This window comes from Siphateles boraxobius, unplaced genomic scaffold (genome assembly GCF_051911475.1).
Source record: "Siphateles boraxobius isolate OS27281-9 unplaced genomic scaffold, OSU_SipBor_1 119, whole genome shotgun sequence".
NCBI lineage: Eukaryota > Metazoa > Chordata > Actinopteri > Cypriniformes > Leuciscidae > Siphateles > Siphateles boraxobius.
Window position 1 is genome coordinate 4,029,178 of NW_027508721.1, and position 17,969 is coordinate 4,047,146.

Here is a 17,969-nt window from a genome sequence, read left to right on the forward strand (position 1 = left end):
CACAATAGGCCTTGGAATAATGGTAGGCACCTTAGGAACATATCCATGTTTAGGGTATAAAAATGCCTTGACCATCTTGAATGGGAATTCAAGCCAGGAGGGAGAAACCAAAAGGGCCTGAAGGTCTCCGACTCTTTAAAGGGACAAAATAGCTAGCAGAAAAACAGTCTTCAATGTGAGGAATTTCTCTGAGACTGAATCTAAGGGCTAGAAGGGAGCCCCAGATAGGCCTTCTAGAACTATTGCCAGGTCCCAAGCCGGCACCCTAGTGCGAGTTGAAGGCCTCAGCCTCAAGGTGATCAGGGGGTCTTGAACCAGAGATTGTACGACCCACCGGGGCATGGAAAGCCGCAATGGCCGCCAAGTATACCTTAAGCGTTGATGGACATAGACCTGATGTAAAACGCTCTTGCAGAAACTCGAGTACTGTGTTGACTGAAAAGTTAACCGGATCCCACTGGCGGTGGTGACACCAAGAAGTGAAAACTCTCCATTTTAGTGAATAAAATTTCCTCGTAGCGAGAGCTCTGGAGCTCAACAACCTCGGTTGAGAGACCGCTCTCTGTGAGTTGGGCCCCCTCAGAGGCCAAACCCACAGTTTCCAAATCTCTTGCCGGGGTGAAATATTGTGCCCCCTGCCTGAGACAGAAGGTCTCTCCTGATCGGGATCTCCAAGGGAGGGCTGTCGAGGAGATGAATGAGATCCGCAAACCAAATTCGGCTCGGCCAGCATGGTGCTACTAGCAGTAGGCTTATTCCGTCCTGGCGTATTCTCTCCAGAACTCCTGGGAGCAGAGCAATAGGGGGAAATGCGTACCAGCAGTAGCCTCGACCACGTCTGAACCATAGCATCCAGCCCCCAGGGGGCTGGTGGAGTGAGGGAGAACCAGAGTGGACAGTGCATCATGTGCTGAGACGCAAACAGATCCACTTCTGCCTGGCCATAAAACTCCCATATTTGCTCCATTGCCCTGGGGTGGAGTCTCCAGTCCGCTGGTCTCAGCCCCTGCCTCGACAGGGTGTCTGCTCCTATACTTTGGCCCCCTGGAATATACATTGCCCTCAGAGAGAGTTTTTTTCCCAGGGACCACAGGAGGATCTGGTGCGCCAGTTTGCAAAGCCGACGTGAACGCAGAGCCCCCTGACGATTTAAATAAGAGAGCACCTATGTGTTGTCTGTCTGGACAAGCACATGATGGCCCCTCAGGTCTGGGAGAAAATCTCTCAACGCATTGAAAACAGCCATCATCTTCAGGTAATTTATGTGCCAAGAGAGATGATGACTCCTCCAGAGCTCCTCCAGACCCTGAGCTGAGCGGCCTTCCATTACCGCTCCCCAGCCGGTGAGGGAAGCATCTGTCGAGATCGCAACTCGATGGCAAAGAGCTCCCAACACCAGACCCTGGGACAAGTATGGAAGTAAAATAATGCCAAATGTTTTTGAAACAAAAAGCCTGTTGAATTGTACTACTTGAAAAAAATATGCATTGCATTAACCCTGCTTGTATTTTAATGCATTGTATTTTTAGGGCTTGCATTTTTATGGGCTGAAATTTAGCATGGTTGAATATTTAAGCTTGTGAATATTTAAATTCAAAACATTTCAAACACATTTTCATTAGTAAAATTTAAATAATCCATATTCACCTTTCATATTTCACTTCCAAAATATTCAACCTGATTAAAAATACAACCTATAATATTCAACAGGCGGTTTTCAGTCCATTTTATTTCGCTTTGCAAATTCGCTTCCACAAATTCAGTGGTTCAAATTCGATAGTAAATTCAACGTTGACATCCAGGAACTGCAGGAAAAGCAGTAGATTACCGGTCATTATCTCCATCTGCTGTTAGTCAACCTCACCAGTAGGGGGTGCAAGCGCGTGTTGTTGATGAGGACCAGAGCAACAGTTGGGGCAAGCCATTCATTCATAAAAACTCATTTACAACAATGTAAGTGTATCTGTTATTATTGTTTTATGGGAAATTCAGTGTCTTCACGATTACTTTTCCTGTGTAGCCTACATGCATCTCTACCGTGAACGAGATTATAATGTTATTCCCCCGATGCGGATGTATAGGCCTACAGATCCAATGTTACATTTGAGTTTGACATATCTATTGGTTGTTTAGTAGCCTCAACCTTATATTGTGGCGATTGTGCTGCATGCAGTATAGTAGGGTTTCCCTCAATACATCAGGATTCCCCTTCTGGACATATAAAACGCTTAACGTAGCTTAATGGACTAATACAGTGATATAAAAGACCAAACTCGCAGGCAAGCAGAAGGACTCAGAATAAGGACTCAGAATATGAACTTAACGTGCAAAGTTTAAAGCTGAGCGTTTCTCAGTGATACTGGCATAAATTGGCATGACATTGGACATTCGCACATTTAGGGACCGTCTCTAAAGTTACATACGACATTGGTATACACGTTTCTAACTTCAATAGCATTTGGAGAGAACGACTTGCAGTCATAAAACCAACTATAAAGTGTTCATGTAGGTGATGTCAGGCATAATGCACAATTTATTCAAATAAATTGAAGTTAGAAACGTTTAGGCCTATCAATGTTACTTTAGAGACAGTCCCTAAATGTGCAAATGTCAAGCCAATTTTACATTTAGTCATTATCCAAAGCGACTTAAGTTACAATTAAACTAACAATATAGGACAACAATATGAAAGTGCTATGACCTTTCCCAGATTAATCATGTATGTAGTAGTATTAACATGTATGGAGGCATACTTCCCAATAAGGTGCGAGTTTGGTCTTTTATATCACTGTATTAGTCCATTAAGCTACGTTAAGCGTTTTGTCCTGATGGAAGGGGAATTCTTGAGTATGATGAGGTATTGAGGGAAACTGATTATAATCCAGTTCATGGTAGAAAAAGTTGATAACATGTAAGGCTACACAGGGAAAGTAACAATGAAGTTAATGAATGAAACATAAAAACAGCTTTTGTGCCTTTATCATCTTTTCCGCATATATACTGACCCAGATAATCATCACAAAAAACTTAAAGGAGCTGTATGTAAGAAATGTATTTAAATTAATCATAAAATGGCCCTGATATGTCACTAGACATTAAGAAATCATGTTCATTTCAAATACTTATATCACTGACAACAGTAGTCCGGCCAGGATATTGTCATTTAAAAAGTGAAGTTGCAGCCCTCAACTGATGTTGATGTTGTCATGTTGTGTTTTGGTCTGATGCGTCACCCTCCACCTATCTACCAATCACGAAGTCAGTAGTGTTGCGGCATCCGGGTTGCCAGCTCTGCTCTAGTAACCACAGCTGCAGCTACAAACGTGTCGGAATCGGATAAAAAAAAAAGTCTAACGTTGCGAATCAGATAAACTGATAAACTCATAAACTCGTTATGAATCCGAAATACTTCGTGACAAAGTCCGAAATAAAACAAGGATCTGTATAGGAGATGCCTTTGAAAGATGGAGACGGCTGAAAACGGAGAAGAATTTATGGACAGGTAAGATTCATCTATGTTTGGCTGACTTGTACTTGATATAAATGGACATTTCAAATATTCATGACAGTCGAACAAAGTTATGCATGTTAGTGCAAAGTAACATTACGTTAGCTCATATGGAGGAGGTGGATCATCGAATTGGAAGCACTATAGGCGCAATTCCACGGTAAAATAACTTTTTATAACGTCCATAACACCAATGAAAAGCACATTGTAGCCTATGATGTGAATAATGTGTCCCACTTGGAACGTTTTGTAGCCTACTTGTTTATCATGCAAGTTCTACAGCCAAAAATAATAGAATGACATGTAATCTTTCATATCACCTATTTAAGCGTTATGGACGTGTACTGCAGAGTAAGTTAAAAAATACAGCTGGTCGCTTTCACTTATAGTGTCAGCTAAATGAATAGCTGTATCTTTGATATCGATTACACACAGTGACCGAGGCTTGTGCTTGTACTTACGTTAATGACAGATACCTACCGTTAGTTTAATAACAGCTACTGTTCTAACAATGTACTGTCACATACGAGCGTACATCTTTACTATTATATTTGGCTAATCGCCATTAGTAAATTTTTGCGATATATAATTACTTTGCAAAACATCTCTCATTTGAAGCATAAACATAATTAACAGAAAAAAAAACTTAGCCTACTGTGTAGGACTCGTCACTTGCCATTGGAAGCTTCTGTAGCAGCCTACGTTCCTGCTGTATCCTGCAGCCTATCTGGCAACCTCGAGTCAGGGAGGAGGGAGAGGGGATACACCGCTCTACAGTAATTTGAAAGTGATTGCAGTACCAGTTTTGGCCACAATCCTATATACTGCTCCTTTAATGCATGCTCAATTGTTGTAAATTAGTTTTTATGAATGAATGGCTTGCTCTAACTGTTGCTCTGGTCTTCGTCAACAACACACGCTTGCACCCCCTGCTGGTGGGGTCGACTAAGCAAAATAAAATGCACCGAAAACCGCCTGTTGAATATTATAGGTTGTATTTTTAATCAGTTTGAATATTTTGGAAGTGAAATATGAAAGGTGAATATGAATTATTGAAATTTTAATAATTAAAATGTGTTTGAAATGTTTTGAATTTAAATATTCACAGCTTAAATATTCAACCATGCTAAATTTCTGCCCATAAAAATGCAAACCCTAAAAATACAATGCATTAAATACAAGCAGGGTTAATGAAATGCATGAGTAGTACAATTCAACAGGCTTTTTGTTTCAAAAACATTTGGCATTATTTTACTTCCATAGACAAGAACCAGTGTTTCCTCCATATAACCAAGGCGCGGAGACATCGCCGCGTGATCTTGATCATACGGAGTGGGTTTCCCCTCGGGGAGAACCCTCTGGTCCTAAGCCACTACTTCAAAGGTCTCATGTACAGCAGGCCAAAGGGTATCACATTGGACGCTGCTGCCATGAGGCCTAACAGTCTCTCGAACTGTTTCACAGTGCGTGACTGGCCTAGCTTTAGCTCTTTTGTGGCTGTAAGGATAGCACTTACACGAGCGGGCGATAGAACGGCTCGTATCGTGACTGAATCCCAGACCACACCTAGAAAAGTGGTCCTCTGTACTGGAGAAAGCACACTTTTCTTGGCATTGAGCCTCAACCGCTAACTGTTCTGATTCCGCTAGAATCAGCCAGTTGTCTATGTAGTTCAGAGTGCATATGCCCTACAGCCTGAGCGGGGCCAGAGCTGCATCTACGCACTTAGTGAAAGTGCGGGGTGATAAAGCTAGACCAAAAGGAAGTACCTGAACTGACTGTTTTTGAACCCCCTCAGAGGGCGCGAGTCTGATGCAATGTCGAGTTGATACTGTGCCAGAAGCTCGCCGGAGACTGCTGCGCCCCGAAGCACCAAGGGTGACGGGGTTGGTAGAACGGTCCCGTGAGGACACCGAGATGGAACTAGCACCGTATTCTGAGGTGTACACCGCTCTACCCTGGTTGGGGCTGCCCTCACAGGTCTGACGCCAGCGGCGTCAGGACATTTTCTTTTAGGCCGAAGCCTTCTTAGCCTCCTGGAATCTATCGGCGACAGCATTTACTGCGTCGCCGAAGAGACCAGAAGGATTGATCGGAGCATCAAGGAGAAAGGCTCTGTTCTTGTTCTTGATTTCAGCGAGATTCAACCAGAGGTGTCTCTCAGTGGCTACAAGGGCTGCCATAGACCACCCAATTGCTCTGGCGGTCTCCTTAGTAGCCCTGAGAGACAGATCTGTGGCCCGACGAAGTTCGCGAACCTCATCGGGCCCCACTCCCTCACTCCTGTCTAAATCCCCCGCCAAGTCAGCTTGATAAGCCTGAAGCACTGCCATCGTATGAAGGCAGGCTCCAGCTTGACCTGCTGTTGTATATGCTTTGCCCACTAAGTTAGATTTTGTCTTTAGTGGCTTAGTGGGCAAAGCCGAGGCCTTCAGAGACGATACTGGACCGGGCGAAAGATAACTTGCGAGTGTCTGTTCAGCCCGGGGCATCGACTCACAACCATACTTTTTCAACCCCTTTATTCCCAAATAAACATGAACTTGGGGGCTGAATAATCGAGAAGAGTATGGCTTATTCCACGATTTGGACAGCTCACTGAGCAGATCGGGGGGAAAAGGAAGGCCCCATGGTGGAGGTGAAATACTGGATGTAAGGAAGTGGTCGTCTAATTTGCTTTTGGGACGAGTGCCCCTTTTCTCGACTGGCCAATTAATATGTAATTTACCAACAGCTCGAGTGATCACCTCCACCAGCTCCTCATATGCTGGGGAAAGAGGTGGTGAATCTCCTTCCCCCAAGTATGTGCTTTCACTGCCAATGCTCAGCACATCTTCTTCCTCGGAGCTAGAGCACTGAAGCATTGGGCTCCCTCTACCTGGGCGGAAGAACCCGCAGAGCGGGCTTCCGACACCGGAGGGAGAGCGCTGGATCTTCCAGATAAGGAAGGAAATAAGGCCCTCGGACCCGGCTCCAACCCCTCTGAAAGATCCTTTTGCGATCCCCAGGAATGCATTCTCCGTGTTGCCTTGGCAACAGTGGGTCCTGCACCCTGAGGATCACGAGCCTAGCCACTTTCCTCGAAAAGTGACAGGCGGGAGCGGAGCATGCGAAGTGGAAGCTTCTCACAATGCTGGCAATCAGCCCCCACGAAGGCTAATACCGCATGCTCCACCCCCAAACAAATTACACAAAGCTTGTGTGTGTCCCCACCCGTTAAATAACCCGGGCAAGGAGAAGCACAGAGCTTGTAAATTTGTTTCGCCATATTTCCTATATATATATATATATATATATATATATATATATATATATATATATATACTGACAACAGTAAATAACAGAGACAGTGACACAGATCGCTTGCTGAGGCAACAGAAGCTAGGGGTGTCCCCGACTAAGGATTTTCATAGTCGAATCAGAATCGTCAAGTCTTCCCTATAGTCGACTAATAGTCGAATCGTGTGTGTGGGGTTAGGGAGGGGCCGGGCTTTAACATTTTAAAGCCTGGATGTACAGAACATCACACAAAGATATAGAAAAAATGTAGAAAAACAATTCGGATCAATTCAACTAAGAAATTACATAAATAACTGCAGAAAGGCCACACTGCAGACAGGATTTGCATTACACATGCAAATCAAATTAAATCGGCTAAATTGCCTAGAGGGCGCAATATCTATGCACCGAAAAATAATCAACAATTAATTTACAGGATTAAATTAGAACAGAATATACCTTTCTAAAAAAAAAAAAACAATGAAACAAGTCTGAATCAAGTCACAAGATGCAGAACAAATGTGTGCAAAGTGCCTAAATTGCAGGGGAACATATATTCAAAACACAAGCCACAGATAGTTAAATTAGATTACCCTGAGTGGTCAATAAATAAAATAAAAAATAAAGATATTATTAAAATATCGAAAGTATAGCCAGAATGGTCAACTTTGTCTTTTTAACTGCATAAACAACAATAAACGCTGAACTCGAGTGACAGTTTATCTAAACATGTTCACAGCATCCAAAAATCAAATTAGAACCGGCTGAAATGTTTTGAAATCACTTGTACCCTACCTGATCGAGAGAGAAAAAAATCTAGTCTTTCACTCTGCTGTGTCTCTGTGTCCATTTGAGTCTTTTCAAATTGTGTGCGCGGATAAAATACATTCTAAAACGCTTAACATGAAAAACGTTTAACGGCTTAATGTCCTAAGACAGTTATATTAAAAGATCAAATTCTATACACACCTTATTAATAAAGCATACTGTATAGCCTACAGAAAAGCAGATGAGCCCAGTAGCCTATATGAACGCAACGCGTTTAATTAAACGCTAATTTTCCTCCCATTGAAAACCGTTATTATAAAGAAAACCAACTTGTTAACGTTGGCCTGCAGAAGTGCGATCATGGTTTTCCTGATGCTAAATTCAGTCTGGGAAAATATCCTTTCTGATGGTGTGCATCCACTCTTTAGATTTTCTTATCCCAGACATTTTTAAAGATTTAAATCCCTGTCGCCAAAACGCTCCTCATCGGTCACGTATCGAAAGTGAAACTTAAATCTGTCACGGGGTGTTTGGATGTATTCATGCACGTTAAACATATTTATTTAAAGCTTCTTCCTTTGCACATTTGTATTTACAGCATTATCATAATAGGCTCCTATATTAACGTATTGACAGAAAACCAGTAGTTCTATGTGAAATCAAACATTCAGCACCCTTATGCGAAGATTCGACTGTGAGATTGGTAGTCGAATCAGGCTCCTCCTATCGATGCATCGAATCTTCGACTGTTCGGGGTCACCCCTAACAGAAGCTAATGCTGGTTGCACCCGATGTGCTTTCATCTCTTCCTGGTCATGACGTCACCCGCCCGTGACGATCATTCTTTCCATTGGACTAGTTGACACAGATGCTTCAGACGCATTCCCAAAGCGTCGTTGACGCATCGCGAGTTCCCTCGCAAGGGAACATTCTGCTTTACAACATCAGCAGCTGTGAAAAGTCAAGCTGTCAAACAAATACATCAGAATACATAAAACATTAATGTGATAGGTAAAGGAATAGGTAAATGAGAATGAGAATGAAAATACTGTAAAGAATTACTAAAATGCAGATTAATAAATGCATCAAAATAAAACCCATTTATTATTCCATAAAGGAATTACATAAAACATGTCTTATCTTACAGATCATATCCATCTTATTTTAAATATACTATTGTCATGTCATATTCATAGTAATATTCAAAAATATTAACGTAAATCGGAAAGTCATGTGCATGTAAACTTTAGGAGAACAAGATTTTTCCAATACAAACGTAACTTGAGTTGTAAAAAAAAAAAAAAAAAATACAAAAATCATCCATCCATTAAGTTGAGAAAAGGTGTTAAGCTTAACAAATACCTGTGCGGGTCCTTATGACATCTCCAGACCTATTGAGGTTTGATATTTTCTTATACTTTAATACACCCTTTTAGTGAAAAGTAGTATATATACAGTATAAATCAATGAAATCACTCAGGGTTTGTGTATCCGTGCTTGGTGGATGTACATAGGAACCAATCATACACATGTTCATGTGTGATATTGTGGAGAGATTGAATATGTGTGAGTGAGAACACCACCGGGTGTAAACTCGAGTTAGAGATTGTGTGAGGTAGAAATGTCATGAACAGCATGCACAGGAGGGCACAGCTTGAAGCTGCTATACTGCACACCACAAGCACATGAAAAGAAAAGCATTGCAAGCTCATATCCTGTATTAAAGAAACATTAATTCAGAGTAAATACCATTTAAGCCCTGCACATTATCTCGCTTATTACATGGGTACTTAACAAATAAATATTATTGAGTTCTTTGTATCAATGGATTATCTTAGTTGCAGATCATCTTCAGATGAGGAAAAAATAGACCATTAGCCATATAATTGGCCTAACAACAAGACAGAACACAATATTACAATTATTCAAAAGTATTTGACCAATTTGCAATTGACCAATCAGAATCAGAATAAATACTGATATTTAAGTAATTGTGTAGTTGGTTTTGGTTTTTAAAGTAGTTTTAATCTCACTGGCAGCATCAGAGGGCTCATGAAGACCCAGCAGCATTGCAGCTCAGTTTCTATGAGGTCATTTCAGCAGACCAGCTCGCTCCACCTGAGCTGCGCTCTCTCCAAAACCGCTGTCTCGTACCTGGACTCTACGCCACACACCTGGAGAGATGGCTCACATACTACCCTCCAAACCAGGTAAAACACATCTGTCAGTGGTCGACTCTGGACCAACCCTTGCTGAGTTCAGGACTTTTATTGGACATTTTTCTGAATCCTCTACTTCTGTCTGTCTCTCTCTATCTCTTCCTGTAGCTAATGATTATTGATGGACAGCAACTGAGGAATGACCCAGCTAAAGTGATGGACGAGCTTCAGAAATTTCTGGGTGTCACTCCTTATTACAACTACTCCCAGGCACTCACGTAAGGCTCACACACATAAACACACACCATATGTTTTATTTCAAGTGGGGACATCCCAGTGATTTTTTAATTTGCATAATTATAATTACTATATACTAACTTTAATCCCAAACCTGAACTTTTCTAATCGTAATCTTTTATTTTTATATTTAAAGGAAGTCTTTTATGCTTTCCAAAACTACATTTATTTGCTATATACAGTAAAAAACAATAAAATTGTAAATAATATTAGAATTTAAATGAACTTTTCTACTTTAATTTATTTATATTAAAATAATTTATTCCTGTGATGGTAAAGCTGAATTTTAAGCAGCAATTACACATGATCCTTCAGAAATCATGCAAATCTGCTGATTTGATGCTCAAGAAACTTATTATTTTCAATGTATATATATTTAAAAAAAAATACTGACCCCAAACTTTTGAATGGCAGTGGACAAAATCAAAATCTCAAACTGTATATTGTTGTGAGTCACCAGTCTGAGATAGATCCATTTGCAGCGAAGGTTTATTAGAAAACAATCAGAAATAAACAGAGGTAAACCAGAGCAAACACAGTGAACAGGCAGGGCTAAATCGTAGTCAGATACCAGGCAGTGGATCGGGGCAGGCAGATAACAGGCAAGGTCGGAACTCCAGGCAGAGGGTCGAGGCTGGCAGAAAACAGGCAGAAGACAGGGGCAAAAATAGGTCAGTAATCAGTCAGGCTATCCGGGGTTTATAATGCTCAGAAATGTTCACAAACGAAAAACAAAACTTCGCACTGAGAGCCGTTCGAGGTGCGGTTAAATAGTCTGGGTGATAGACTGCAGCTGGGCGAGGTGATGAGAGTCATTAGGAGTTGCAGCTGAGTGTGATTAGAGGGCTTCTGGGGAATGTAGTGCAACGGAGAAAATTAGAACTCGGGTGAAAGCGGTCTTGGTTGGCTAACAAGGGAGGTTGCAGAATCTGGGATCGTAACAGAGCCCCCTCCCTGCGAGCGACTCCCGGCGCGAGGAGCCCGATGGCGTCGAGGTCTTCCACGAGGTCGAGGGGCCGGTTTGGTGGGATGGGCCAGGTGGAAGTCCGTGATCAGATTGGGATCCAGGATGTCCGAAGCCTCAACCCATGAGCGTTCCTCAGGACCATAACCCTCCCAATGCACGAGGTACTGCAAGGACCTGCCCCGACGTCTGGAGTCCACGAGTTCTTGAACCTGATAGACCTCCTCGCCTTCCACTAGAATGGGCTGAGGAGTCTGGTCATGGGAACTTCCCTCCTCGCCCTCGTTAGGACCATCGGCAGGCTTGAGAAGTGAGACATGGAAGGTTGAGGCGATACGGTACTGTCTGGGCAGATCTAGACGGTAGGAGACAGGAGTGATCTGCTGAGTGATTCTGAATGGGCCTACGAATCTAGGGCTGAGCTTCTTGCTGGGGAGCCGAAGACGTAAGTCTCGGGTTGACAGCCAGACCCACTGGCCCGGTTGATACTCTGGCCCTGGCCGACGACGGCGGTTAGCCTGAACTCTCTGACGGTGGACCGCTCGTTGAAGGTGGGTGTGGGCCTGGTTCCAGGTCTCCTCGCTGCGCTGAAGCCAGTCGTTCACAGCGGGGACATCAGTGGGTTCGCCTGACCATGGGAAGAGAGGTGGCTGGAAGCCTAGGACGCACTGAAAGGGAGTCAGACCGGTGGAGTGCTTTCGAATGGAGTTCTGGGCGTACTCGGCCCAGAACAGGTAACGACTCCAATCTTCCTGGCGCTGGTGGCAGTAGGAGCGCAGAAAACGGATCACTTCCTGATTCAGGCGTTCAGCCTGACCGTTGGATTGCGGGTGATATCCTGAAGTGAGGCTGACATTAACCTGAAGGGTCCTGAAGAAGGCAGACCAAACCTGTGAGGTGAACTGGGGTCCTCGGTCGGAAACAATATCTTCAGGTAAGCCATAAAACCGGAATACCTGGTTGCAGAGGTGTTCGGCGGTCTGCAGAGCTGTGGGAAGCTTAGCGAGTGGAATTAGACGACAGGCCTTGGAGAAACGGTCAATGACGGTGAGGATGGTGGTGTGCCCCTCAGAAACTGGAAGATCAGTAATGAAGTCGATGGCTATGTGTGACCATGGACGTTGCGGAACAGGAAGTGGGTGGAGGAGGCCGGCAGGTAGTTGGCGCGAAGACTTCTGGGTGTTGCAGACCCGGCAGTGTTGGACGTGGGCTGTGGCCTCAGCGGCTAGGGAGGGCCACCAGTATCGGTTTTGGAGAAGCTGGATGGTGGCCGTGATTCCTGGATGTCCTGAACTTGGATGGGCGTGAACAAGTTCCAAGACTTGGTTCCGAAAAGTCTCGGGGACAAAGACACGATCAGGTGGACAGCCTGGTGGGACATCTGTGTGGGAGTTGACCTGTTCAATCTCTGTGTTGATGTCCCACTGAATGGGGGAGACAACGAGGTGGGGCGCCAACACAGTCGTGGGGTCTTGAGGCGTGAGTTCATGATCGTCCTGACGTGACAGGGCGTCGGCCTTTGCATTTTTGGAGCCTGGGCGGTAAGTGACGGTGAACTGAAACCGGGTAAAGAAGAGTGCCCAACGGGCCTGCCTGGGGTTTAGCCTCTTCGCAGTACGCAGATACTCCAGGTTCTTATGGTCGGTGAGTACTACGAAGGGATGGAGGGCGCCCTCGAGCCAGTGCCTCCACTCCTCGAAAGCGGCCTTCATAGCAAGGAGCTCCCAGTCACCCAGATCATAATTCTTCTCAGCGGTATTCAGTTTACGGGAGTAGAAAGCGCAGGGATACAGCTTGGGGGGCGAACCTTGACGTTGGGAGAGGATGGCCCCCAGGGCGGTGTTAGAGGCGTCCACCTCCACTACGAATGGTAGCCCGGGGTCAGGATGGTGCAGGATAGGCGCAGTGGTGAAACGTTGCTTGAGTAAGTTGAAGGCCTGGGTGGCCGAGTCGTTCCACGGGAGACGATGGGTTCCCTTCTTGACAAGGGAGGTGAGAGGGTTAGCCACAGCACTGAAATTCCTTATGAACCGTCGATAAAAGTTAGCAAACCCAAGGAAGCGCTGCAGCTCCTTCAGGGTCGTGGGGCGGGGCCAGTCACGGACCGCTTTGACCTTACTCTCATCCATAGCAACCCCATCTGGGCTGATGATATACCCCAAGAACGAAATGGAGGTTTGGTGGAACTCACACTTCTCCAGCTTGGCGTATAGGTGGTGTTGGAGGAGTCTTTGGAGCACGGCCCGAACGTGCTGAACATGGTCCGAGAGGGTGTCGGAGTAAATCAGGATGTCGTCGATGTACACTATGACAGTACGGTGGAGCATGTCTCTGAAGATGTTATTGATGAAAGATTGGAAAACGGAAGGACTGTTCGCCAGGCCAAACGGCATAACCAGATATTCGTAGTGCCCCGTGTTGGTGGAGAAGGCCGTCTTCCACTCGTCCCCCTCCCTGATGCGGATAAGGTTGTAGGCGCAGCGCAGGTCAAGCTTGGTGAAGTACTTTGCGGTACGAAGGAGTTCCAGGGCGGCAGGTACCAGAGGGAGCGGATAGCGGAACTTCACAGTGATATCATTCAGGGCCCGGTAATCGATACAGGGTCGGAGGCCTCCGTCCTTCTTCTGAACAAAGAAGAAGCCAGCAGATGCCGGAGAGGTGGAAGGGCGAATGAAACCTTTAGCAAGCTCCTCCTCAATATACTTCTTCATTGCTTCGGACTCTGGTTGGGAGAGAGGGAAGATACGGCCCTTGGGTGGTACCGAACCGGGTAAAAGATTGATGGCACAATCGCCGTCGCGGTGAGGAGGGAGCAGAGAGGCGCCAGCTTTGCTAAAGGCCTCCGCCAGATCATGGTATTCAAAGGGAAGACCGCTCAGTTTTGCCCCCTCCGCGGGCACGGCGATGACCTGGATGGTGGACGGAGTAACAGGAGTAAGGCACTTGGAGTGACAGGACGCATCCCAGCGGGTGATCTGGTTTGTTCTCCAGTGAATCTGGGGATTATGCTTGCGGAGCCAGGGCAGGCCGAGGATTACTGGAGTGCGTGGACCGTGGAAAATGTAGAATTGAATAGCTTCGGTGTGAAGGGCGCCTGTCTGGAGCTGGAGTTCCTGGGTGTGGTGTGTGATACGTCCGGTGCCTAATGGCCTTCCGTCGATGGCTTCGACTGCAAGGGGAGAAGAGCACTGGGTTAGAGGAATGTGGTGCAAACGGGCAAAGTCAGTTGAAAGAAAGTTGCCAGCGGCGCCAGAGTCCACCAGAGCTCTGGCAGGTATCCGCTTGCCGTCTGTCGTTATGACCACAGGCACGAACACAGACATGGTGAGGTTTGAGGTCTCTAGGCCTGAACTCACCGGGCGTGAGGCGGTCGGACGGGGTCTAGATGGGCAGGAGTTGCGCAGATGGCCAGCCTCGCCGCAGTACAGGCACAGATGGAGCCGGAACCGACGCTCTCTTTCCTCTGTAGACAAATGGTAGGCATTAACCTGCATGGGTTCCGGTTCGTCGGGGCGAGCGGGAGTCGAGGCCCGGGTGGTCTGAACGGTTCGAGCAGCGGGGACGGCGCGATGACCAGCACGGCGAGCTCTCATGAGATTGTCAATCTGGATGGTTAGGTTGATAAACTGGTCGAGGTCCCTGCCCTCGTCACGGCAGGCTAACTCAGATTGAAGATCGTGGTTCAGACCTCGGCGGAAAATAGTCTTGAGTGTGTCATCACTCCAGGCGGTCTGTGCGGCCAGGGTACGTAGCGCGAGAGCATACTCAGCAGCAGTAGATTTTCCCTGCGTGAGCTCCAGCAAGCGCTCACCAGCACTCTTTCCCTCCCTGGAATGCTCAAAGACCTCCCTGAAGCGTTGAAGAAACACAGAGAAAGAAGGAAAAGCTGAACCATCGGGTCTCCAAACTGCAGTTATCCACTCCAAGGCCTTTCCCGTCAGCAAAGAACACACGAATGCAATCTTCCCCGTGTCTGTCGAGTACAGGGCCGGTTGTTGTTCGATAAACAATGAGCACTGAAGAATAAAGCCCCTGCACTTATCGGGATCCCCGTCGAACTTCTCCGGGAGTGCGAGACGTGCAGTAGCAGTGGGCGGGGCTGGTGCAGGGTTGACAACGGCAGCAACGGCTTGTGGGGACGGTTGTTCAGCTGATGAGGCTTGGAGTCCGCGCACAGCCTTGACTAATTCATCCATCAGTGAGGTGAGATGACTCAGCTGGTGATGGTGAGCTGCAATCTGATCCGCTTGGGCTGAGTAGGCAGCTGACAAGGTTGACATCGCTGCTGGATCTGGTTGTGGCGAAGTTTTCTGTTGTGAGTCACCAGTCTGAGATAGATCCATTTGCAGCGAAGGTTTATTAGAAAACAATCAGAAATAAACAGAGGTAAACCAGAGCAAACACAGTGAACAGGCAGGGCTAAATCGTAGTCAGATACCAGGCAGTGGATCGGGGCAGGCAGATAACAGGCAAGGTCGGAACTCCAGGCAGAGGGTCGAGGCTGGCAGAAAACAGGCAGAAGACAGGGGCAAAAATAGGTCAGTAATCAGTCAGGCTATCCGGGGTTTATAATGCTCAGAAATGTTCACAAACGAAAAACAAAACTTCGCACTGAGAGCCGTTCGAGGTGCGGTTAAATAGTCTGGGTGATAGACTGCAGCTGGGCGAGGTGATGAGAGTCATTAGGAGTTGCAGCTGAGTGTGATTAGAGGGCTTCTGGGGAATGTAGTGCAACGGAGAAAATTAGAACTCGGGTGAAAGCGGTCTTGGTTGGCTAACAAGGGAGGTTGCAGAATCTGGGATCGTAACATATATAATGCACAGGAAATGCAAATGTGAAAATGTTAATCTCTAATAATTTAAGGATAAACTAAATTTCCCCACACTTTATGGATGTAATCTTAAATGTGTAAAGATATTTTAGCAACTGGCCTGCAGACCTCCACTGGTGGAAATCACACATTGATTTCAATCAATGACAATGGTTCACTCATTGTTAATATTACGCTTGTTGAATTTGTTGAACACTAAGCATTAATGAAACGGTAATAATGTCCAATTGAATAAATTAATTTGCATTGTTGTTGTTTTTTGATTGTTAAGTACAAAACCTATTGAATAAATTGCGATCATTACAAATAAACTATTACTTTATGCAGCTGTGTGATGTAGGTCCAGACAATGTAGTTTGTTTTATTATCTCTCTGGGAACATTTGGTCCCCACTTGGATATGCAAACGAGACCATACACATACTTACTGTACGCACACAGATGGACACAGGCTCATCCAGAGATACGATACAGGAGTAAGCCTGCCATCCATGCTGTCCCTAGTCCCATGTGTTTGAGAATCAGCTGATAAAATGAGTTGACAGATCCGTGTTCTCAGCAGTTGATGCCTGTATAATCTATACAGAGTCTGAATGAGATTAATTGTGATAATTTGGCTGTATTAGCACCGCATGAGAGGAAGAGGATTAACTTCATCTGGCCTCTCCAATTAAAAACAGCTCATTAGGCATCTGACACTTTCTCTGTGTTAAATTGCTCTTAAAGTGTCATGTACATTCTCACAATTCTGAAAACATAATAGGAGTAAGTGAGGAGAGGAGGGAATGGTGTGTATGGCACAATGCAACAATTTGTAAAAGTGTTATTCATTGTCAAACAATCCTTCTAAATGACTGAAAAAGCACTTGTCAGAGGATGAGACCACACCTTCTCATGAATAATATTTCATAATTCAAGCCAGATCCAACTCTTGCTGTGAACACACACTACAAGCCGTGGATACACTCATTTACTGTGGCACCTCAGTTGTTTTGTGCCAGTACTGAGAATCAAACCCGTGACCTTTGGGTTACAAGTCTGGCTCTTTAACCATTAGGCCACGACTGCCCTATATTTAAATGATTTATAAAATCTATAAAACAGAGGGAAATGAAGGCAAATATACTGTATATATATACTGTGTATATACTGTGTGTATATATATATATATAATTTTTTTTTTTTTTTTGTGAAATACATGGTTATAAAAAAGGTAGAACATGCAGGTAGAACAAAATAAATCTTTAAAAAAAGAAATACCTGACCAGTGAGAAATGTTTGTGGCAGATACATTTTCTTTCTCCACCCACCATTAGCAAGTGAGGTAAAATGTTAATTTTGAACCATGTGAATAAATCATATTGTATTTCAACATGTTTAATGAAATTCCATTAACTCATCTCAACTTTGGAAGAGAAAAATATGTCAGAAGTCCCTAAATAAAAAGCCTTTCCTTTTAAGTAATGATTACCATAATTGTCTTGAAGAATATTTGTTAGTGTGTCCTGAACCAATAAGATGAAAGAAAGAATGAAAAAAAGAAAGAAAAATAGTCGCTGCTTGTGATTACACATTGTGATCAATTGTATTATCAATACCATTGCTATATAAGAGGCCGAAAGATTAAACTATTACCTGAGTCATGTGTAGACCTTTTCATTCTCTCTCTCTCTCTCTCTCTCTCTCTCTCTCTCTCTCTCTCTCTCTCTCTCTCTCTCTCTCGTGTGTGTGTGTGTGTGTGTGTGTGTGTGTGTGTGTGTGTGTGTGTGTGTGTGTGTGTGTGTGTGTGTGTGTGTGTGTGTGTGTGTGTGTGTGTGTGTGTGTGTGTGTGTTAAATGCTCTGTGAATCTCTGCATGTGTTCTCTACCACAGACAGCTCCATCAATCTTTGGCTTTTATTAATAACCTCCCTGTGTTTGAGTCTCTCTCACTTCATCTCTCCACACATCTCCTTTCATTCTCTCTCTCATCATGCCTGCTCTACTTTTTCTTGTTTTCTGTCACTTTCATTTACTATCACTTCTTTCTGTGGCTTTGCTATCTCATTTCATATTTTGTTTCAGTCTCTGTCTTTCAACAATCACCCTCTGCTTTCCATTCGTCTCATATGTCATATATCACCCCCTCTGCCTCTCTGTTGCTTTCATCTCTTTTATGGGTGTT

General features: G+C 44.7%; 1 protein-coding gene across 2 annotated transcripts in view; it reads left to right on the plus strand.

Annotated features, from left to right (window-relative positions):
- Positions 1 to 17,969, plus strand: part of ndst3 (N-deacetylase/N-sulfotransferase (heparan glucosaminyl) 3) — a 108,728-nt gene that overhangs the window by 80,082 nt on the left and 10,677 nt on the right. For both annotated transcript variants that reach the window (XM_077204571.1, XM_077204572.1), the window contains exons 11-12: positions 9,595 to 9,765; positions 9,883 to 9,992. In XM_077204571.1, the coding sequence (XP_077060686.1) occupies positions 9,595 to 9,765; positions 9,883 to 9,992 (281 nt within the window). The remainder of the gene's footprint in view (positions 1 to 9,594; positions 9,766 to 9,882; positions 9,993 to 17,969) is intronic.